Source organism: Chroicocephalus ridibundus, chromosome 3 (genome assembly GCF_963924245.1).
Source record: "Chroicocephalus ridibundus chromosome 3, bChrRid1.1, whole genome shotgun sequence".
Lineage (NCBI taxonomy): Eukaryota > Metazoa > Chordata > Aves > Charadriiformes > Laridae > Chroicocephalus > Chroicocephalus ridibundus.
Genome location: NC_086286.1, coordinates 89,547,541 through 89,572,172, shown reverse-complemented (window position 1 = coordinate 89,572,172; position 24,632 = coordinate 89,547,541). Strand labels below are relative to the sequence as shown.

Here is a 24,632-nt window from a genome sequence, read left to right as displayed (position 1 = left end):
TATTTCCTATTTCAACCACTACAGCTTTTCTCAGAGCATCACTACAGATACTGAGGTTCTGAAAGCAGGTTAAAAACAGCCAAGGAGGTTATCAACGCAGGATCTAGAGGCATTCTGCAGGCACTGACCGGTGCCAGGACATCCACCAGTGTGGTATGGCCCCATAGGAACACACCAGCTCAGTCCCAAAAGACGTAGGGACACAGCAGCGTGCTGCCACATCTGAATTACTAAGCTCAGCTGAGAAGCGAGGCTTGTCACTAGAGTCACAGAGACATCCCAGTGCAACCGTATTGCTCCTGTACCCAGGAGCAGCACAGCTTAGGTGCCTCTGCAGGTGCTTCCCTGCTTGGTGTGGACCTCGCCAGATCAATCTGCCCGAGGCCAAAGACAAGACTCCGTGCTTGAGGTGAGGCTGGCACACACCTTAGTTTAATACCTCGGCATGCAACTTGCTCGCGTCCAGCAGTGACTATGCTCACCTCTCCTCTCCCTCCCCACCAACATGCTCTCTCTGATCCTGGTACGCAGAGAGAGAGAGAATTTTCAACAACAAGAAGGCACTCAAATACAATTCAGGGCAGGGGACCACACCAGGTCCCCAGTTGAGCAGCCTGTAGTTGTTTGCAGAGCAGCCACTGGTGCGAAGTCTCATTAACTTTGGTAATGTAGCAAGTCCCAGTGATTTCAGAAGCATTTAATCATGTACTTACACGTTGGCTGAGCAGGGGTGTACATAAGCACACATGCTTTGCTGATTACAACAATTTTTTTGACACTAAGCACACACGCTGCAGAATGGTATCGGGATTGTCAAGTACAAGCTTAGAGAGCCCAGCCCTTCATCCCATGATACTTACGAGAAAAAAAAACCCAACAACATAGTGGGCTGTGACAAAAACTCACCAGGAATGTTCTGAGAATTAGCTGAAGTGATGTTTGAATCACTGATATTCATTTTCAAGAAACAGGAGCAAGCAAGGAAGGTTCAAACCCTAGAAAAGTGTAAATGCAATTTTAAAAAGAGAGGATAGAGGACTTGAAGCATTTTATACCTGTCAACCTAACTTTTATCCCTTGAAACCGAACAAATTATTAAATAAAGAATTTGTAAATACCTGGAAGATCATGATAATTATTAAAAAACAGTTGAAATGGGTTTGTCATGAAAAGAATTGTATCAATTGACGCTAATCTCCTTCTCTGACAGGATAATTGCTCTAGCAAATAAGTGCAAACAGCAGATATGATGCATCTTGACAGTGATGAGCTTTTGACATTGTCCCACACAGTATTTTCCTAAGTAAGCCACGACAGTGCATTCCAGAGGCAATTAGCAAGCCAGTAGGTGCACAACATTTGAAAAATTGTTCTCAAAGTGCAGTAATTGATGGTTTGCTGTCAGATCTGGGAATGTTTCTCTGGAGAAGAGCCACAGGACTTCGTCCTGGGGCCAGTTTTACTCCCCATATGCATTTATAGCCTGGGCAATGGCAGATGGGTGCACTGACACAGTTTGGTGGTGACATAAAGTTGGGGAAAGTGGCAAAGTGCTTTGAAGGATGGAAATAGCAGTAAAAACAGGCCTCAAAAAATTAAGAAGCAGACTAAAATCAACCAAAATCCAAAACAGACAATGCTCTGGAAAGAGAAACCTAATGAGGGAAGTTAAATATAGAATAGGAAACGTCTGCATAGGCAGAAAACAATGTGGGAGATCACAAACTAAAGAGTCAACAATGTAAGAGATGACACAAAGAGTAATTATTCCACTTTACTCAGCTCTGGCAAAGTCCCAGCTAGCATAGTACTGGGTTTGGCGTTGGTCACTGTACTCCAAGAAAGATAATGGCAGTCCACCAACGTGGACGTACGACAGCAAGAAGAGTTCAGGGAATACCAACTGAGGAAAGCTGAAGGAACGGAGTTTATGTGGCTTAGAAATACAGCAGTAAATTGAGAAATGAAGAGATCAAGGTGGAACATTATAGCAGCACTCCAAAATGTAGAAAGCAGCCATAAAAGATTTGGTGGCCATTGTTCCACCATGACAACTAGAGGAAGGACAAAGATCAGACGAATTTGCAGCAGAGACTTAAGTCGGGTATTATGAATCCATTCAAACAGTTAGGATTGCGATGCATTGAAACAGGCTATTTCAGAGATTGTGAAATCTTCCCTCCAGAACTCCTCATCCTAATTCTTTTGAAATAGCACATAGCAACTTTGTATGATTAATAAGAATACTAAAGGTGTACGTGGCCATCAGTGAGTTTGAAAGGTCTGTTTTGGTCTCTGTAAGCCAAAAGTTACTCAACTCCTAATAACTCTACATCATTGCAACTCCACATCGCAACGATTCAAGGTTTCTGTAAGCACGGGCTTGAATGGCAACAGGCTCAGACCTACATTTTTCCTGACACAATGCTGTGTCAGGAATGCGCGTCTCAGATCTTTTAATGTAACATAATTTAATGCAGTTTTTGTATTTGAATAGTATGCATAAATCAGAGAAAAAAAAAAAAGAACTGCTATCTCACTGTAAGAAGAGAGCTACTAAACTGTGTGTCCTAGACAAAGGAAATATTTTTCAAGTGGTTTGCCTCAGGGGGGATTTAACAGAGGAAGTTAATGCATTCCAGCAAGAATCTCCATCACTATAATACCAGTGGATTAATTGTAAGTAAAGCTAAAGCTGTGAGTGAGGAAAATTTGCAGCATAGGGAATGTTGATGAAAAGTGTGGGATGGCTGTTGAAGATAAATACATAATGTGAAATGAATTTTATTTTAAAATGGTTATTTTTTTTTTCAGCATTTTGTTATTCCCATGACTAACTCTCAGCTATAAGAATGAGTTTTTCATTTTATTCCAAGAAATCATTATTGAATCAAGAATTCACTACATTTCAATCTTTTCATTTTCACTGCAGTGGTTTCTTTCTCTGTGCAATGATTTTATCATCTGATTGCAATCAATATTGCTGTAACAGGCTGTACATGTAGTTCATCATCAGTCAGAGAATGGTGAGGGATTACAGAGCATTTATACTACCCATGCCTAAAATCCATCCCTCTACCTCCTCCTCCTGCCCTTTGCAGGCTGTACCCTTTTTTCCTTCTGTTGACAATGGGATCTGTATTACACCAAAGGTTTTCAGTATTAATTTGCTGGAAAATTAAATGAAATATTCTTTTTAAAAATAAATACGTTGCTGTAAAACATACTCTTGAGAAGTATTTTATGCTTTATCAGAGCAAAGAGCTGTGTGACACTGCTAAGTAATAAACTGATTATAAAATAGCTAAATCTCAAAGAATCAGGGATACAGAATGCAGATCAACATGAAAAACAAAACCTTCTTTTAACTGACCTCACATCTACCAGCAAATTCTTCCTTTACCTCTTAGCAGGATATTCACAGCTGTTATTTTAAATAAACTCTCTCCTCACCCTCCCCGAGTTGTTCACAAGAACTGCCCTATCCTGATGCCCAATCACTTTTTTCTGTGCTCATGAAAAAGATCCAGTTCTTAGACACAACATAACAACAAAAAGAAGCGTTTCCGTGAAATCCTCCTAATTTTAATGCCTATCTTGTCAAATGGGGAAGGGAATGAAGAAAAGAGTGCAATGATGTGAAAACATATCCATCTCCAGGACACCCTTTCTTTTAATAATTTTTTAAAGTACAGCTAGAACGCTGTTAGATTCTCTTAGTGAGAATAAAACTATTGAGGATTCAGGCAGTGTGCACTGGGAAGTGAGCTAAGGAAAATGGTAAACAGAAAAGACAACTGGAGAGGTAGAAAGGTACCATTAATTGCAGGTAATAGTACTGTGGTTTGTATTAAATTATGTAAAATGAGAACAGAACCACTCCCTTGCTTTTAAGATAGCTCTGAAACTATTTTGTAAGATTCCCTTTTGAGAAAACAGCTCAAGCCATGACCCAGGCTGTATTTTCAAATGTGCTGTCCTCCCTCATCATTAATTTGCTCCCTCTGGAACCGAAAGATTTTCCACGCAATCCGAAAATGGACGTTGCAAAAACTGTCTCCTTTCCTCCTCCCAGCTCACGCAGAAGACAACCTACAAACCACACTCTGCCCAGCTGTTTTTCTTCTTGCTGACAGACATTCAGACCACTTTGATTACTGAGTAATATACAGGTCTACATCAGTGATTTTGAATACTGGTGAAAATGGCCCCAGACTTGACAGAAGCCAGAAGTGTCATTAAGAAAGATGTGACTGCATGAGATAAATTTTCTTTCCCCTTTTGGAGTTCACATTTCATTTGCAATCAGTTTTCATGACCAGATCTCCTTGCACAAATCTACCATTTTACTGTTTTCTTGAAGTGTCTTTTGTAATGTTGTGGAGGAACACGTAAGTGCCTTAGAAATAGCCCTATTTATTGTCTAACATGATAACTATGTCTGTTTTGACATAGTCAGCAATCAGTTAACACCAGTTTTTCTTCACACGGTACCATCCTTTAGCTTAAAAAGCTTTTGTCCTAACTGATGCCTACTTCTAGTGTTTCTACTTCTTTTCACCTTTTGTTTCACTAAGCCAAATGAACCATTTTTATTCTCCTCTCAGAAAACAGATTCTCCATTTTACTGATCATCCTTTGAGTCCTTCTCTGTACCTCCTGCAGTGCGCTCTCATCTTTTCTGAATAACAGCGACCAGAATCGCGCAAATTGTTTCAGATGAGACCAATGTTTTTAACTGCAGTATCTAATGGAAATAAGTGACCTGGCATGTTGTGTGATTTTAGTAACTTTTTTTTGCAGCTGGATCACATCTATGACTTGCCCATCATCAACTAATACAACTAAGTGACCCGCTGTCACTTCCAAATAATGAGGCTCCCCCCCTAGCAGAAAGTACTGCTATCGGTCTCCTTGCATGTTGTGTTATTCAAATTAATCCATTCTATTATTTAGGTTCTCAAGGTCATCCAGTCTTGATCCCTCTCATATTGAAAGTGTCTCACTATTTTGTGTCATCAGCACATTTCATTATTACAGCTTATATTTTTGTACCTACATCAGTAATGGAAATTTCTGGCTGAATAAAGATCTTCTGATGTTTCAGATGGGTATGCAATAGGTTTTTTGCTTTCATCTCAAATGTGGAAACCTTCGTTTTCATATCTTCTTTCTCATTAGCCCTGCTTTAATTTCCTTTGTAAGGAAACTCAGCTGGGCTTCTGACAATTCTCACTTTATTCTTACCCTTCTTAATATTTTTCAAGCAATCATTTTGTTCCATTCCTTTCAAGCTTCTGATTGTTCCCAATAATCCTTTTGAAGTGGCTATTTATCCAGCTGAGACTGACTGTCCCTCTTGTTTGAGATACGAATTCCAGATACTTTCTTGCAGAGAGACTTGACAGATGCCAAGGCTTCTCCACATGCAAGTCTTCAACTACCTAGATGCGGTTGTCATCACTAACTCATTCCCTTAATTTCTCAAAATTTGACCTTTGAAATTAAGAACCTTAGTTATCACAGAATCACAGAATGGTTCGGGTTGGAAGGGACCTTAAAGATCATCTAGGTCCAACCCCCCTGCCATGGCCAGAGACACCTCACACTAGACCAGGCTGCTCAAAGTCCCCCAGGGATGGGGCATACACAACTTCCCTGGGCAACCTATTCCAGTGCCTCACCACCCTCACAGTAAAGAATTTCTTCCTGATATCCAATCTAAATCTACCCTCTTTCAGTTTGAAAGACGGTAGATTTAGAGTGCTCCAAGGGGTGTTTTTCCCCTAATAACCTCATGAAAACTACTTCTCTCCAGACTTGAACCCAAACATCTCTACCATGTCTTCACGCTCTCTATCAGAAGTTCTTTGCCTCAACATTGACTCTAACAAAGTTCTACTTTACCTTTCCTATTGCTGTTCATTTCTTTAATATCCATCACACTGCAAATTCTAACCCTCCATCAATCCCCTTTGTCTCCCAAACACCATGAGCGTTTTAGTATTTGTGTGTTCCTGTCCTAATTTCTATTCTGTCGTATCTTATCCCTAAAAGACCTAGTTCTGTTGCCAGGGCTGTTTCTGTTGCAATGATACACAAACCTCACAGTTTTTTCTTTCTAACATGACATTCTCCCTGGAAGAGTTAACAGTCCTCCTCCCAGTCATCAGCTACATACAGTCTAAGCAACACTCATTATTCCACCCTTTTCTCTTTGCTGTCCACCATCCTAACCTCTGGCACTCCTCTTGCTATTGTCTTGATTTTCTTCTTGCAGCACCTAAAAAGCAGCAGTGGGACATCACATAACTTGTTTCTTTTTTAAAACCTATTTCAAACAACTAATAGGTATTGTGTCCAGTTTTGTGCACCTCAATACGACAGAGATATCTGCGAGTGCAGAGGAGGGCAACGAAGCTGGTGAAGGGCCTGGAGAATAAATCTTATGAGGAGCGATTGAAGGAGCTGGGACTGTTTAGTTTGAGGAAGAGGAGGCTGAGGGGAGACCTCATCACTCTCTACAACTACTTGAAAGGACATTGTGGAGAGGTTGGTGCTGGTCTCTTCTCCCAGGTAATTAGCGATAGAACAAGAGGGAATGGGTTCAAGCTGCAGCAGGGTAGGTTTAGACTGGACATTAGGAAAAAATTCTTCACAGACAGAGTGGTCAGACACTGGAACAGGCTGCCCAGGGAGGTGGTGGAGTCACCATCCCTGAATGCTTTTAAGAGCCGTTTAAATGTGGTGTTGGGGGCAGTGTAGGGGAGAACTTTGTAGAGTGGGGTTGATGGTTGGACTCGATGATCCCAAGGGTCTTTTCCAACCTAAATGATTCTATGATTCTAAATAAGCCACACACAGGGGAGCTTAGATTGTGAAGACTCTTTTTTGTCTCTTATGCATTTCTAGCCAGCCCCAGCATCCCAAAACATGCAACCAGAGTATCTGAAGAGCCATAGGATATGACTCCTCTTAATGACAGTTTTATTTAAGATGTGAGAATCGAAGTGTGGAACTAGGAAAACACCACACTGTGGAAATACTGAGTCAGTCAAGGAAGTGACAAGAGCAAGAGAGCGGGGAAGAGCGTATCTGAATCCCAAAGGAATTTTTGATTATGAGGAATCTTTACTGACACAAGCCCTTATCTTAAATCTTTATTTCTAGCACACCCTAGTAATAAGGCTGTCAATTCCTCTTAACAAGAAATTCCATCTTTGTACTGGTGTAAAACTCAGGTCCTTCCCCTTTTTCTGTTCCTTCTCACAGTCTCCCTCCTCTTTTTATTCCTTGGACTGTTTTGGTTGGGTTTGGGGTTCCCCCCCCCACCCCTTCATGGGATCCATTGTCCTTCCCCATACACACATTTTCCTCCTCTGCTTCTTTCTTCTCTGTATTTTCCAGTACAGCAAATGCCTTCCTTGAATATATTTCCCCTGCAATAGTCAGCCTTCTCTCTCTCATATTCGCATTCTTTTACCATCGGACAGTGCCCCACAAGTCCATGGAGAAAACAGGTACCCGAAAAGCCTGTCTTCTCTGTGCAATCTCTTTCTCTCCTGTCACTGTCAGGCAGCAGTTCTCTTCCATGAGCTCTACCACAGTGTAGTTTCTGTCAGGATTCAAACACAGGATGAGTATCACAGCTTTGTGGTCATGCCCAGCATTTTCCTTGTCCTCGGGACACCGCCACGCTTGCCTCAGTAGCTGTCATCATATTCTCACTGTGGTCAAACAAGAAAAAATAACTCCTCCCTTATTCACTGCTGTTTGTGGTTGTTTCCTTCTACTTACTAACACCTTCCTTGGTCTCTTAAGCATAAGCTTAGCAATTAGCTGCCTATGAACTGTGATTAAAGACAGGAATCCTCCCTTGCACAAGGGCCCTGGAGGCCTAAGTGCAAGTCTTCCGGGTAGGACAGCTGAAGGACAAGCTCCTTCCACTTGATCCTGATGAGAACAAAACAAACAACCCTTACTCTACCATCCCCAAGTGCTAACCTTTTGCATGAGCAAGAAACTCATGCTCCACATTTCTCCTTCCTTCCTGGCCTGGGCTCAATTCAGAAAACCCTCTAGGCAAGGAGGAAACAAGACAGCAAGCTGAAACAAGGTCAGATTACGAATACGAATTTGGCTATTGTGGTTTACCCTTAAGTGAAAATAATTACAAATAGCACAATATAGGGCTGAAAGAGTTATCCAGAGGAGAAGCTATTTCAGGTCCTACAGATAAATTAAGTGATTGAGAAAGAATAAACAGGTCTTTGTGCAGTTGTTTCTAGTATTTGCATCACTCATTAGTACTGGTGTTATAGGCAGTTTAGTAGAGGAATACATGCAAACCAGCAGATTTTTCTGGTACTACATTAAGCCTTAAATGGGAAAGCTGAAAGTTTTCTCTTCTTCTGCTTGGAACAGAATGGGTTTCACGCACTGTAAAAATCAGGAACTTAAAAGGTTTCATGCTTACAGTGTCAAACAAGGTATTTACTTGGTTACTTGTATGGGAAACTAGAAACATACCACTTTGAGTTCACTGCTATGACGTGAAATGTGGTAATTTTTGAACCAGATCCCCAGGTCTGTCTCCAAAATGTTGCCTATTCAATATCGTCACTGTGAATGTCTACACTTGCAGACTAACGTTTCTGCAGTCTCAGAAAAACCTCTTTACTTTCCAGCTCCAATTTAACGTTCATTCCATCATACGCCTCAGCTTTCAACAGTACACAAGAAATGGGTAGCGCCACTTTTCCTTGGTGACAAAGAAAGAGAATATAATCATCAAATCGGTCCGTGGTCAAACAAGCTAAGTTAGCATGTGTAGGATGTCACATTAAACCTTGGTCCGAGCAAGACTGGCTGACATACTGAGGAGTCTGCGGCTACAGTCTCTTCCAGACAAAAAGTATATTACATCTGATTTAAGTGAGTGACAAATACCACATTCCTCATTTTCCAAATGATGCGAAGTGTCCAGCTTAACGCAGCGCACCTTGTCTTACTGCTGCCTAAGAGAAATCATCCAGTCCTGACAGGCAGTGCTCTCACTGCAGTAAAACATTTCCTCCTCACTTCCTCGATGAACATTGGCAACGCGAAGAGCATGAAGTCATCAACCTGTGTCAACCTACACAGCCTAGAAGACTGCAGAACATGTATCCGTGCCAATTCAGTGCCCATCAGGTTCATCTTTTCCTTCTCATCAAATTCAATGCCTCAGGCCAATCTCCAATATTTGTGGCAGGTCAAAGAGTCTCCACAGCTTCTCAGGCAGAGGCAGGGGATGTCAATGCCCATTACTGGAGCAGAGGACATTACTGGTGTACAAGAGGGAGTTTGGCCCAGCACCAGGACCACCTGGGCAGCAAAGTCCTCCAGAACCTCCAGATCTCAATTGCTTCACTTTAAGAGTAAAGCCATACTTCTCACTTCCAATTACAATAAAAACTGGACGATGCAGGTATGAAGATGACGACAACTCCGGGGCATCCTTGAGCTAACACACCCCGCTGCTTCCTGTGGAGGAGGAAAGAGCAACCTCCAAAAATGCTACAGTGTCAGTTAGTGCCATGCCACATCCTCAGGTGGAATCTGGGAAGACATAACCGGTTCACGCCCTGGGGGAGGGCCGCAGCCTCACTCCACACGATGATGGCTGGCGAGGAGGCCGCGGCTCTAGCTGAACTGGGCCACAAGCTGCTGCCCCCTTCAGAGCTCGAGGAACAGCGGCGAGGGCCTCCCCACCGAAGACCTTGGGCAGCAGCCTGGGGACAGTAGAGCCGCCACCACCGGCCCTGGCCACTCCCGCCATTTGCCGCCAAAAACCCGTCGGCGGGAGGGCGGGGAAAGGCCGTCACGTGGCCGCCGGGCTCGTGGTGTGGCGTCACGTGACGCGGGGAGGCAACGCCTACCCCCCCTCCCACCCTACCGCCCTCACTCCCCCTCCCCCGACCCCGGGCCGGCCCATTCCTGCGCCGCGGGGGGACGGAGAGCGCGCGCGCACACCCCACCTCCGCCCGTCCCCCCCCGCCCCCCTCCGTCTTCCCCGGCACGTGACCCCTCCCCGGAACGTGGCATTGTGTAATCACGTGACCTGGAAACGGAGCGCGCGAGGCGGGGGGGGGGGGCCGGGACGCGGAGCGGGGGGGGCTGCGTACGCGACGGAGCGGGGTGCGAAGATGGCGGACGAGGAGGCCGAGCAGGAGAGCGGTAGCCTCGGCGGCGACCTGCTAGAGCTGCGGCGCCTGCGGGAGCGGCTGGTGGAGCTGGAGACGGGTCTGCGGGAGAGCCCCGAGCCGGCGGTGCAGGCGGCCACCGAGTACTGCAAGCAGCTCTGCCAGGTCAGGCCGCCTCTTCCCTTCCCCTACACCCCCCCGCTCCCGCCCGCGCTCTCCCCTCCCCCGCGGGGTGTGTGTGTGCCTGCGCCCGGCTGAGGAGGGCGAAGAGAGCCGGGGGGCCGGGCGGGAGCAGCGCCGCCCCTGCCGGGGCGCCCCGGGGTGTGTGTGTTTTGGGGGGGGAACCGGGGCCAACGGGCCCGGTGCGGCGGTTGGCCCGGGGCGGGGGGGGGGACGAAGCTGGGAGTTAGTGCTGCGGGCCGGGCCGGGCGATGGACGCCGCCACCGCCGCTCATTGTGGGCTGAGATGAGGCGCCCCCCCCGCCCCACCTCCACCCTCCGCCGCTCCGGCCGGGCCTGTAATCCCCTTCCCCCGCCTCTCCTTCTCCTCCCCCCCCAACTCTCCCCGGCGGCCGCCCCGGTTCTCGCGGTCTCTAGGCCCCTTTGTTGTGCTCTGCGGCTCGGCTTATCGAAGGGCCCTTTGTTCCTGGCGGTGGCGGACCGAGGGCCCCCCCTCTCTCCCCGTCCCTCCGGCATCCCCCCTCTCCCCTGGAGACGAACGGGGGGAGACGGCGGTCTGGGAGAGGGGGGGCTCCGCTGCTCCGCCGAGGGGCCGGGGAGGATCTGAAAGTCCGTGCCGGTTCCCCTCTGCGCGGGGCTCCTGCTCCTGTGCCCGAGTAACCCCCTCCCTTTCCCCTCTCCCTTCCCTATCTCGTACCCTAGAGGGATAGCGGAGTTCTTTGCCATCCTGGGAAAGAGAAGGCGGTGAAGCGGTGGTGGACTATTAACTAAGTCGCCAGCGATGGTGGCAGGTCCGTGGGTCTGCGATGCTGCTCGCCGTTTTCTCTCCCTGTCAAGGGAGGGCAATCCCACCTCGGGAGAGGGCTCCTGAGCTGGCAGTGCTCGGAGCACCATTGTGTGCTGTTGTTCTGGCCATGACTGCCGTCGGGTAAAGGCCTGCTTTCCCAGGGCTTGGGCTGGCGCTAAAGCCAGGGGTGTTTGCAGGTGTTTCTTCTGAACCAGTGATCCTGCTGAGTATCCCTTTCTAAACAAACTTCGTGGTGCTAGCTCTCCAGTTAAAAACAAACCGCTCCATTTTAGTCACGTATGTGTCTATACATTGCCCTGATTTCTCTTACGTGTCCTTTCTCAGATAGCATTAGGTATGACACAGTGTATAAAACAATTTTAGGCCGTAGAAATGCACAGAAACCACTAAGTCTGTAGCTTTACTGTGGGTTTAATAGTCTGTCTGGTAAAAGTGGGAATGTTTGTTTTACACATTACTGTCACCCATTCAAGGAACATAGGCAGATTTTTAAAAGGTGGAACTGATAAGAGTGAATTCACATGGTGGGTTTGAATTGTGTTTTATTTGTGGTTTTGTATCTCTTCTCTTAAAGAGTTGATTCCTGGTGGTAGCCATTGTAGCTACATGTCTGTCACTTCTGGATTAAACCGGGTTCTACTCTTTGCTAACCAGGGAGATTCACTACTAAATATTTTAAGCTTATTCCTTTCTCGTATTTTATTTCATATATACAGGAGTTGTATTTCAGGTTCTTTTTCTTCAGTCAGAATTTATCATATTGTATTTGGGTAGAATGTCCATGTAGAGGTACAGAAACAAGATTGGTTTATATTGGTTTGGATCACTGTGTTCTCATTCTGTTTAATCTTTGTGCCTGCTTTCTTAAATTCATGCAGCAGGAGGTGGAAGTCTGGCTTTCCTGGCTCCGGCTCGACTTCTGACTTGTGAATGAGCTGTTCATTGAACTGAAGTAGTTGGGTAGGTGGGAATGAAGACACCATCCTTGACATGTACAGAGTAGATTACTGGTGTCTAACGTACATTTATCACTGAAGTTGTGGCTCTGTGTGCTTACTGAGTGGCTTCAGTAGTTGATTGATTTAAAGCTTAAAAAAAATTAATATTATTTTAATGGCAGTTGCAAAAGTCCATTATAAGGCCCAAGTTTACTAATTTTCCTAAACATATGCCTGAACAAAACAGTGGTGTAGAAACTGACATAAATCCATGCTGTTTTGAAATGAGTTACCGTCCCTTCCATACCAAGATTTCTAGGAAGGCTGTATCTGTTCTTGCAGGCTGAAGACTGATATATAACAGAGAGTTGAGACATGCCATATTCAATATTGAAAGAGCATGCTTTTCAGATTTTAAACTGAAGTCTAAACGATGCTTAATGTATTACATGGTGTTGTTGTTTGGTTATTTTTTATACTGTTTCAACAGGGATTTTTTTAAAATCTGTTCACCTGAGCTGGTGGTGCCAAAATACTTACTCAGCCTCTTCCACAGTTTTAATCCTTTATTTGGGCTAACACAAAATAGCATTCATTATTCAGATAGTGGGCTTAGCTACTTGGCTTGTGCTGCATGACAGAGGTTATAGAAAATTCATGTAATAGTAAAAGCCGTCTCAGAAATCTCTTTTCAATAACAGTTTAAAGGCATCTGCCATGATTTCTAGAATAAAGTCTTTGAATATATATGTATCAAAGAATATATATGTATGAAAACTTAAGAGTCTTCTTTATATCTTAAGTCTGGAAGTGTGGTGCTGAAGAAATATTTTAGCATTTATCTCAGTATGATTTCACCTGCTTTTTTTTTGCACCCATGCTTAGTTTTTAGGCATGAAATAACTACACAGAACTTGGAAAGTCTTGTGTCCTTATTTCATTTGGCCAGCAACCACATGGCTTGTTGCCATAAATCAACTTTTTTTTTTAATGAAGTGGGTAGCATAATGTTTGAGAAATAAGCACATTTTCATACTGAAGGAAGATAGAGCATTAGAGCATTGAAAGATCCTTAGGTTCAAAGGCAAATAAGGGATTTAAGTATTCTACTCTCATTAAATTAAGTGGGAGTTGTACGACCAGATCCCTTATCTGCTTTTGAAAAATCTCAATTTGAACTATTTCAATGTTTGTAATCCAACAGTGTAGAACAACTGTTACAAACATAGAAAAACAAGACCTCTTGTACCTTGACAGAAAATAATACTATAGAACTGTTCTCTTGTGAGAGTGAAGTTTACTTTGATGTATTTTATATGCAGTGTTTCATTAGCTATAAATATTTTTGTGGTTTTGCTGCTGATTGCATTGTGAAATGATGCAATTATTCTTAAATTTTAAGGGGATTATAGACTAGACCTTAATCCTCTGCCATATCTGTGTGAATGTAGTTGTGTTCTCCCTTGTCAGTATGCAATAGAGAGTATTATGTTTAATTGTTATCAAGTAAATTCACATCCATACGGATATATGTAAAATGACTTTTTAATTGTGATTCATGCTCTTTCTGTTGCAATTTGGTAATTAGCAAATCCGTGACAAACAGTTATGTTGTCACAAACAATATGTGTGCAGACTGGGGCAGACAAAGCAAGTATCTTCAGCTGTAGTGACTGAAAATTGAAAGTGTGAATTTTGCAAGAATTCAGGATGGTCCAAAGAAAGATTGCTGTTGCTGTCACCATGCAGTGGCTGATTAGATTATTTTCCAACTTTGTTCTTAAAGGTGATCTGTTGATTGTATTCAGTTAGAGAAGACCAGAATGCTTGGGTTTTTTCCCTGAGGGCTAGGTGAACATGATGCTGATGCGTATATCAGAGCTTTTCACTATGGGCTGTGTTCTCTTCCAATTGGTCATTACCCAATGTAATCTTTGTTTTCTTAAATACTACATTGCAGGCTGGTAAAAAATGTTCTTTTGTCACTAGTTAGTTGTGAAATCTTTGTGGTATCTGTACTGATCCTGGCTTTTTCTGTAGTTGACATGTTTCATCGTTGAGCTTATTAGTCTGCCCTCCATTGTTATTTTTGACTTTTCATCTCTTTTCTAAATCTGCTTCTGAGGTTTTGTTTGTTTGGTGATGTTTTTTTTCCTCTCCTGCTGTACTTTGTGGTACAAATTCGCCAAAACTAAGGTGGTCAGGTTTGTTGTGCTAATGTGTAAGTTGTCAATATATAGTGACCTGTATAAAAAACATAAGAAAATATTTGGACTATTGTGTGGTCCTTCCTCAATAACTTTGCCTGTACTTCTTTTCTCATCTGTTGGTTGTCTTGTCGTTTCTGACTATTAGGAGAGAAATCTTACGTTAAAATATGTTAACAAATGTGCTTAGCCATTAGTAGATAAAATAATATCCTTCTAGTGTAGACACTTTACTCAATAGTGACCTAGGATCGTCTTAACACTGACAGCAAAAGTGTGATGCTGATAGATAAATGGGGGAGGGGATGCAAAAGTTTTTAGTTACTTCAAAAAAACACTAAAACTTCCTCTTAGAAAAGCTTGCCTTTAACTATGTGACTGCATAAAGTTTGATTCTACTGTTTTAAACTGATTTTTATTGTGTGTTGAGGTGCTAGTGCAGTATTAGGACCTTAAAGTCCTACCTTATAGTGCTGACACACTAGAGTAGATCTTCGTAATGTTGGGGAATATATACTGTACTAATCTGAATATAAGATGCCCCTCCTAGAAGCAAACATATAAATATATAAAATAATAAAGCAATAAAAATATGTAAATATATAAAAAGCTTTTTTTATTACATACCTGTAATCAATATACAATGATGTTACAAAGTTTTCACTACTGATTTGTTTCTATTAGAGGTTAGTCTTAATTTATTCTCTTATACCTTACTACAGTTGGCTTCCAGTTTTTACACCTCGCAGACTTCACAACTTTCTGGTGCTGTCACCGTCTCACTGTTGTCACCTTCCTCCCTTTTAGTCTGTATTTTCAGCTTCCTCTTCAGACTCAAGATGAGAGAAATAATCTTCAGTTCTGTCCATAGAATTTGAAATAAAGACTTTCTTAAACCTCTTAGCTACAACTTCTGGATTTACCCAAGCCCGGTCTGTCTTAATCCAATGACAAAGGAGTGTTTCAGTAGGCTTCTTTATTTTTTCCTGAAGGAGTTAGAGTATGATCCCTTGCCAAGAGTCATTCTGTATATAAAGACCTCAGCAGTCTTTGAAGGGCTTATTTGCCATTTCATCAAGCACCTGCAGTTGTGATGTCCTTCCTCCTGATGTGACCAAAAGATTGGTAATCACTGACAGTGAAAAATACCATCAGCAAAACGTCAGATGCCCTTTTAATAAAAATAGAAGACAATTCCTTTTTTTCTTAATATCACACCTGGTCTCTTACTTCAGACAGTCGAACCCTTCATTGAGTGTGTAGGTAGACATCCACCCTTGATTTCGTTTGGCTCATCAGCTAATAGTGATCTTTATGTCATATAGTCACAAACTGCCGGAATGTGAATGTTGGTAAGACTGCTGTTTTTTGAGCTTTCAGTTTAATGATTTTCTGGGTAACCAGGTCTCCGTCTCTTCCTTTGACTGTGGACAAATTCTACAACTTTACTTCTTTAAATAAAAAGGGTTTTCTTTTGAGTCCAGTGAGTGATTTCTACACTGAGCTAACCCTTAAATGCTTCTGTTTTGGTATTTCTGTCTGTGCATGTTTTCTCTACCACACTGTGTTTCTTTCTGATCTCACAGTTGCTGGCTTTTTCTACATACGTTACCATGAGCGTAAGATTTCCATCATAATTTCTAATACTTTTCCATTTTGCTTTCCTACCTGTGACCTCCAGATTATCTGCTATTCAGGGAGAGATGTACAGCTGCCAGAAAAGACATCACAAGAAATCTCCTAAACTGTAGTACACCTCACAGGTTCCCAAGTGCATGAAGAAAAACAACTGTCATTGCTGTGTCATCTCATGCAAACTTTGAGCTGCCTCGGGCGTTTTTGTGCTGCTTCATCACTATAAGACCTGCCGGGCCAAACTGTCATATTATCTTATCAACGTGGGGGGAGGTGGAAATGACACCCCCTGATTTTTTAAGTTAAACTATGTAGAGTCAGGGAAATTGTCTTGCTTTCAAATAAATATGGTATGTGTGTTTATATGGATATAATGTGTATATGTTTAGAAAAAAACACCCTCACCGTTTAGGGTAAGTCTGACCAATGAGCATAGTTATTGTAGACGTTGTCCTCAGTAAAGTTACCAAGCCTCAGCATCATGCCAGATTGGAGCTGGTCTTCATTAGAACTTCTGAGCTCTGTATGATAAGGTTTTTTTTTTTTTAATAAAAATTTTTCCTGTACCAAAGTGGATGTAACTGGAATAGTTATTTTTTTCCTACCTGTGTATCTCTCTGAAAATCAGAATCTCATTGATTTACTTTTCTGATCATGCTAATGTCTAAGGTTTCTGCCATGCTGTCAGTCTTTTTGGGTCATGATAATTTTAGTCAAATATGTTTGAACATAAAAAGTACCAACATGTAATACAGATGGATGTTTTGAGGTTTTAGGATTTTTTTTTTTTTTGAGAAATAACTAACGTGTTCAGGCAGCAAATTTAGTTCAGTGTGTGCTTAGCTCATGTCTTACCAAGTGTAATGATCTTATAAAATGTAGCTTTTATAGTTCATTTGTATTGTTTCCCAGATACATGTTAGGTTACTTGGATAATCAGAATTGATGCATTTAGTTTTAGATGTGTATTTTCTTTATAATCTGCTTATGAAAAAAGCCATATCTTTTACAACAGCCTTTTAATATTATTGTTGGGTAGGTGAGGGGAATCTGAAACTAATTTTGGTGACAGTTTTGAGTTAAAGGTCTGCTGTAGTACAAAATGAGTCTTTTCATTTTTGTAAATTGTCGTCAGTGTAAAAAGAAATAATTTGTGTTCTTGATTTTTGAATAAATTGCTGCTTCTGTATTAAAAACTCCTTAAATATAGGTAGATGGTTAGGAAAGAATGGTCATAACAACATTGTGGCTTAGTTTTGAAAACTTCCCTTTTTGAACTAGCTGGGTTTGGCAGTATTTTCCCCATATGGAACATGTATCTGGAATAGATCTCAGTCAGCTAGACCATGATTCCAAAGCAGGATTAATTATTGGTAAGCCATAGCTACAAATGCTTGTTTAACCTGTTCTCAACAATTTCCAGTGAGAAAGATTCCAAGAAAACTCCCCGGATAATGCATTTTAGTTCGGTTATCTTTGCCTTCAAGTGTTTGGGTTTTTTTCTCCGTTACGGTCTAACTTGATCTCTAATCTCTTGTTGCAATTTAATGCTACTGTGGTTTATCCCATCCCATGTAAACATGGCAAGTAGCATATTCCTTTTCTGTTGAAAGGACCTCTTAGATTTTCAAGGCTATTTTCAGTCTTTCTCCAGTTTCTACTTTTGTGAACAGTTTTTGTACTCCTTGATTTTAAATTTTTCCCTTTTTTCCCTTTCCTTTTTACTTTGATACTGTATCATAGGAATCCTACCTGCAAGGAAGGTAACAATCTAGTAAGAATTTGGTGAGAAGGTGACAAGCCATGTAAGATTTAGGATTGAAGTACTTTTCCTGTAAAACATACTATTTATCCTTCTGAGTACAAATAGTCCAGTGAAGAGCTGTAGTTCTCAAAAGCATAACAGGTTAAGATAGTTAAGAAGATGACAACATGTAGATGGAGGGATTAAAATTAATAAAACTTCAGAATCTTTGCAAAAGCTCAGCTTTCTGTGTAAGGTGCTGCATGTGATACTAAAATCAAGCATTTCCCTTAGTTACTGTGCGAAAGAAAAAAGTTTTCAGTTCGGCAAATAGATACTTAGTTTCATAGTTACCCTGATGCACAGTTTTTGCTGAGTTAAGGTTACTTGATGCTTTTACTGAAGGTAATCAGAAAAAGCCTCCTGTAAGCAAACTGCCATTTCTCTAAGACATGCTTTTAGCCAGAACTTAATACTTAAAAGCTATGAAGTGTGATCACAGTTAGTTTTCCTCCACAATATCCTTGATTGTTATTGCTCTTTCAAAGACTGAGAGACATTCTGCTTTACTCAGTCCTTCAGCCATTTAAAAAAAAAATAAAATCTGAAGACTTTACTGTAGATTTCAATTTACCCATAATAGTTGGCTGTAAACAATAGCTGCACATCTATGCTAGCATAACTAAACATAGTAGGTACTTTCTCTACTGCACATATGTTCCTGCCTTTGCCTTTTCCCACAAATCCAAGATTTTTCCACACTTTTGAATAATGTGTATCAATAATGTCTAAGTTGCTTTCTCAAACTACGATTACTGAAGATTCACAGTTGATAAAACATGAAATGTTGACTACAGAAAGCATGTTCCTTATTGTGCTGGACTGTACAAAGAATATATATTTTTGTTAACATTAATGTTCAGTAAGGCATGTCATTTTATCAAAACATCCACATTGTCTGTCTCAGTTTCTCAATAAGGTTATATCTATTGGAATGTTCAGTCCATTTTCTATCTCTTTTTTTAAAAATTATTTTATTAGAGAATAAATACCTCATAAACCACAGATCTTGAGGGAAGGCAGCAAAAAAAAAAGGTGCTCTTCTGTGCCCTTCTGGGGAATCTTTGCTTCCATTGTGACCAAGAATCAGGGAATTTCATATGGCCTTTTCCATTTATTCTGCCATTTAAATGTCATAGTATTTTTTTACTCTAGGTTTTATGCAGACATACTATGTATTGGAGGTGTTTTCTACGTAAAACTTACCTAAATTAAGGATAAAACTGGAACCATTAGGAGACATCAACATGTTGTTTTTCTTCAGTGTGATGTATTACCTAAACTGACACACAAGCCAAAGAAACTATTTAAATTCATGTGTGTATGGAGCACATCTTCAAGAAATAGTGCTCCGGGCATTGATTTATATCTATCAAAAAGTTTTTGTTAGCGCTCTTTTTCAAGGCCTCCATATAAATCCTTGAGTAATTACAGTGTGCATAAAGCTTTAGTTTTCATGAGGGAAACTAGTATGACATTCTTATGCCATCGGCTTCTCTAAAATGATGATGTATGACAACTTGCAATTTTAAGTTTAAATAACAAGTAAACAATATGACTGGAAACTATCTTTTGAAATAGTATCCCCCACTTTATTAGGTCTGTGCTTTTGCATATGTTAAGAACTTAATGTCTTGCATTTTAAGAAGCGTGCAGGTGTGTTTTTTGAAGTGTGGAATAATTTTTTTTTTATTTGTCTTTCCAAATATGGATTAAAGACAACACCATTATATTATTTCTGGGATCTTTCATCTCTAAGGATGAACTGCACTGCTTTCATTTGGGAAAAGTTAATCTAATGACGCCTAGTACTTGGCAGAACAAAGACATTCAGAAAGAAGGTATATGTAGCATCAAAAGGCAATGGAGCTTTATAAAATTATTCTCTGAAAATAGTCCTGATCCAATAGGAAATTGAACTGAACTTGCAAAAACGTGAGCCTGTAGTTTTTGGTAAAACAGATTGATCAAATGTCTTCATCTTCAGTAACTGTTGTATAGTCTTCTGGGATGTAATGTTTTTGGCTTTGTGATTCCCTGTATGAAGCTACAGTAAATTAATCTTTCATCCGAGAATCAGGAAAATCCTATGCTAGCTAATGTAGTTCTCACTTGATTATTTTGTTAATTATTCTGAGCTAGACACACAGTTCTTTGTCCTTATGGGACTCATGTAACATGGACAACTTCTGCCAAAGCTCCATCCAGCTTCAGATTCTGACTCTGTTCATTCTGTCCTAACTGATGGACAGATGCATTAGTTACTTTGAGAAGCTTAACTCTCTGGAATAAAATTCATTAGGATTTCTTTAGGATAAAGACCAGTCTTTATTTCGTAGCTCTCTCCTGTCTCTTGGGTTCAATATAGCAGTTATTTTAAGAGTTTTCATTTAAGCTGATAGTGAACATGGTGTTGCTTTCTCAGCCTCCTGTATATCATAAAGAACAGAATTTGGCAGGACTCCGTTTGTCCTCTGTTATTCAAAATGATTGAGAGAATTGATTCTGGCAAATAGATAAATCCTGTTTGATACTTATGTGTCTAATACACTGAATACTGTTTTGATGAGTCAGTTAAGTACATTCAGCGATCAGGCATTAAATGAAATAATGAGTAAGGAGTTTCTCAGTCTTGTGATTCCTATTTGTCTCAGGAGCTTGTAGAGAATACGCTGTTTTATAACACAAGGATAAGGACAAGAAGAGATTAGAAGTTCAGAATCGCAAAAGGCATAATCTGAACTTCATTTTTACTTTAAACATTGGAGGGTAGCTCTTACGAAGAGAATAGCTGGGATAAAAAGTAACTTCTGATTACAAATCCATAATAGTGAAGATAATAAAACTTGAATATCCCAATTCTACAGACTGGGAATTTGCATAACATTCTAGTTGAAACTGGCATGGCAATTGAACCCTGCTTTTGGATATCCAGCCAGACATCATGAACTGTGCATCAGTGTGATGGCAGGAGCCCTGAGCTCTGCTCAGGGTTGCTGACATGTTCAGGAGGAAGTATAATCTTGGCTTCTCTCCTTACACGTGAATACTGTGGCAGTACCTTGACACTGGTATAAGGACATAGTTGGTTATTAGACTCTGTGTGAATCAGGTGGACGTTGCCTTGTTCTTTCACAGGAAATGTAGATCAGATGGAAGCATCCTTTGGGATGCCGATTTGACTGTGCTGAATAGCTTAAAATGGCAATTAAGTAACCATTCTACTGAGGAAGGAGATTATCAATTTAAGTTCCCATCAGAATTCAAAAGGTTTGAGGTAGCAGTGGGAGAAGTTGCATTCAGCTGATACAAAAATGTAACGCAGGTGGACTACAGAAATATTTGTAATGTCTCATTTCACTTGACAGAGAGCAGGTTCAAGTCACCTTTATTGCAGGAAATGCACGTATTTTCAAATTAGACACAGTTATTTCTGGCTGTCTTCCTATTTTTAATCTCCCCATATGCCAGTCTGATAATTAAAAGAATAGGTAAATTAGATTTCCTGGCAGTGGATAAAAGTTTACTGTAATGAACATCCCACCACATTCCTGAAATGCCTGTCTAATAGCCAACTGCTGGATATTGTTTTTAACTAAACAGACTGAAATATGAAGGTTGGGATGACAACATTAAATTGTGACCTTAGGACAAGTTCGCTTTCTTTGTAAAGGTGCAAGAGAAAAATCAGATACTGCTGACAATATCGGAAAGAGTATATGGAATGCAAAATGCTGAAAGATTAAAGGCAAGCCTAAAGAAGGATAATTTCTACTACTGTAGATGACAAAGTATGAGGCTTAATGAAATTATTTCCTGATACTTTAAATAATTTCCTTGTTTTAAAACAGTTTGTGGATGTAAGCAGAGACCGTCCATTCATTTCGTAAGTTTTTGTAGTTCTTTTTCTAAAACTAGGTGGGTTTTGAATTTTAAGCAAAACAGTGACTAAAGAATAACAATAGGAATAGCACCAACTTCTTTTTTGTTTTGCCTCTTTCAATTTAATAATTAGCAATCTGAGCTCATGCCCAGGTGAAAAAACATACAAATTGCTTGCACCTTTTGGCATATATTTGGGGAGAGAAACGTCTTTCTATTAGTTAACATAAGGTTCTATGTTTGGTAATTAACTTTCCAGAGTCGGTCATCTCACTTCCTTGCTGCGTTTTTTTTCTGATATTTTCTTGGTGATGGTAGATGACATAATTACTACTCTGTCAGTTGTAGCAGAACCCCAGAAGGTTTTCTTCTATTTCTGCTTCCATATCTGCTGAGGTGCTTTTTTTTTTTTTCCCCAAACCTTCCTCCCATGTAGACTCTGCCTTAGAACTGTAAATGTGTTTTTTGTCGGCACACTTACTTCTGTCGGTTTTGTATCTGTAAACTGGGGGCAGTGGTACTTCCCTCCTATTCAAAGTTACATGCGTTAGAAGACAAACCTGAGTATATTTTTTTTGTTGCTGTTTATCTACCTTCCTAGTGAAGTAGAGATAGTTGGATAAAAGTTATGGTTAACTTTTTTTATGTTTGGGTTGCTGAAGACTCAGGGTGCTAATGTCCTTACAAATTGAATCGTAACAATAGTTATAAAAATCTTCAAAAAGTTAATCTTAAGCGTGAGTTTCTTTATGTTGTCGATCATCATTACATGGATTCTTCCCGCAATTAGTCTTAATTGTCTTTACCAGAGATGTGCAACCATGAGAATGTGACTTACAGTCAAGTAGTTGTAAAGAACCATCAAGGTCATTAATGCCTTAGGTGGTGTGAATAAATGTAGGGAAAGGAGGGGGGAGTTCAAATAATAAACGCACTCTTACATTTTTCAGAAGCATTGAAATCTGTTTAGTTATTACATATTCATGGTAACCAGAGGTTCAGTGAGATTTATTTAGGAAAAAGAATAATCCATGAAGGAGACCTAAGTAGATGTGGTTATTTGGGGAGAATCTTTTTAGGCAAGAGTCAAAAACTAGGTAATGATAATTCTTACTAACTTTCTATCTTTCCTCAACTTTTGTGTTTTGTAATTTTTGTGGAATGATATTCAAGAAACTTATTTTGCATAATAAGCTACTATATATATTATATGTAGGTACACTGTATGAACTACTATGTAGATGTAAGAATGTGTAGGGATTGAACAAACTGAGAAAATGAATTGTTCATTGATCACCTTTACTGGATTTCAAAGGTATTCTAATCATTTCCATTAAAATTAATTAGAAATTAGTTTAAGTTTTTAAACAGTTCTTAACGTTTCTCTGTGTGTGTGTATTTCTCTGAACTTACTTACGATCATCTCTGAAAACCTCCAAGAGGATAGCTTTCCTTCACTATGAATATACATGAATTATTGCAAGATAAATGTATAAGACTTGATTTCTTGCCTGGTTTTGTGCATCTCCTTTTCCCTTTTGGTAATGCTTGAGCATAAAACTTAGATCTGTATCTTTATATTTCTGCAGTTTTGCCACAAGAAAATTTTGTGGTTATAATTCAGCTTATTCTTTGTGTTCTGGTTTGATAGACAGCATTTCAGATCTACATGGTTGTTCTGAAAGCTCAGACTGAATGAAAAAATGAAGAGGATGGTGAGAGGATAGTGTTTATTTGAAGAAAAACGAGGCTTGTAGATGGGTAGAATTTTGAAACACTGTTTTGCAGATTACCCTTGAAACTGCTGGGGAAACTAGTACTTGAAAGTATTTGAGCTAGCGTTTTTTTTTTTTGTTTAGAGAACACATAAACACATTCATTCTTAATAAGCGATGGTTATCTATACCAGAGAGTACATACCTATGTATGTGGGTACTGAAGATACCAATAATAAAAGTTAGTGCCATTATATAGGCAGTGCTTCACTCAGAGCACAGAGCAGAGCATGTTTGGTTTTTTTACTGTGGAAGGAGAAACACTGTAACAGAGGCAAGAGTATAAAAACATACATGCTCATACACTATAACAAAACTACTTTTATTGTTCTGAATATTTCTCTTCAGTAGATGAAGAAGAAAGTGAATTGCTGAAACAACAGTTTTCAGGTAATATAACACATCCACATAAGATACGTGAACCAAAATAGTGGGTGCCTACACACTAACGCTGTGGGTCAGACAAGGAGTTTGCTTTGAAAGGGATCTTCTGATCATCCCTGCTTACCACACTTTGTTTTACATTGTGGAGGGCCTTTGCAATGTGGAAATTGAATGCGTTTTGGGTGAAACTAAACCACAAGCTGTGCTTCAGCTACTAATAGGTATCCAGTTAATGGAGCCAGCTGAAAGCTAGTCCAAAATAAGATCTCCTTTGTGGTGGATACGCTGGAGACTTGGGTTCTCATCACCAGCTTTTCTGCTGTATGGATGTGCTCCATATGCTGTGCATTACACTGAAGTGCTGCAGTCATTGTGAGCTTTTTGTGGACCAGCACTTAATTGCAAACTCAGATTTTGGTTTTGAACTTGATGTCTGAATTCTTGACTCTGAGTATTTCTGGGACTTACTAATTCATTATTCACTAATCTTGACTTGATTTGACTTTGCTTTCGACTGCAGGATACAGAAGCTGTTGGTGTTAGGATGGGGGTATAAACTGTAAAAGCAGCTGGAGTTTTCTGTTTGAAGGAAAAAGAAAAAACAGTGAAGAAGATTGGAACTGCAGGCTATCAGTGGAGAAGAGGAGTAGTAATGGGGAAAAAAAATTGGATAGCTCTGCACCATGCCTGCAGAAATTGAGAATGAAAACAATTGCTTAAATACGATCTTGTAGTAAGTGATGGAATTAGAGTCTGGCTTCAGTCTTCCCTTCTGGGCACAAGTCAGTATCTCCATTAGAATTAAAGCAACATCGGCTAACTCTTCAGCCAAAGG

The 24,632-nt window shown here is 40.5% G+C and overlaps 2 protein-coding genes across 2 annotated transcripts in view; one reads left to right on the top strand and one right to left on the bottom strand.

The window, feature by feature from the left end:
* Positions 1-11,216, bottom strand: part of CGA (glycoprotein hormones, alpha polypeptide) — a 31,000-nt gene extending 19,784 nt beyond the window's left edge. Inside the window, exon 1 of the mRNA XM_063330038.1 lies at positions 11,062-11,216. The gene's annotated coding sequence lies outside the window, so the exon portion shown is untranslated. The remainder of the gene's footprint in view (positions 1-11,061) is intronic.
* ZNF292 (zinc finger protein 292) overlaps positions 10,001-24,632 on the top strand; it is a 54,688-nt gene continuing 40,056 nt past the window's right edge. The window contains exon 1 of the mRNA XM_063330033.1: positions 10,001-10,349. Coding sequence (XP_063186103.1) covers positions 10,188-10,349 — 162 coding nt within the window. The 5' untranslated portion in view covers positions 10,001-10,187. The remainder of the gene's footprint in view (positions 10,350-24,632) is intronic.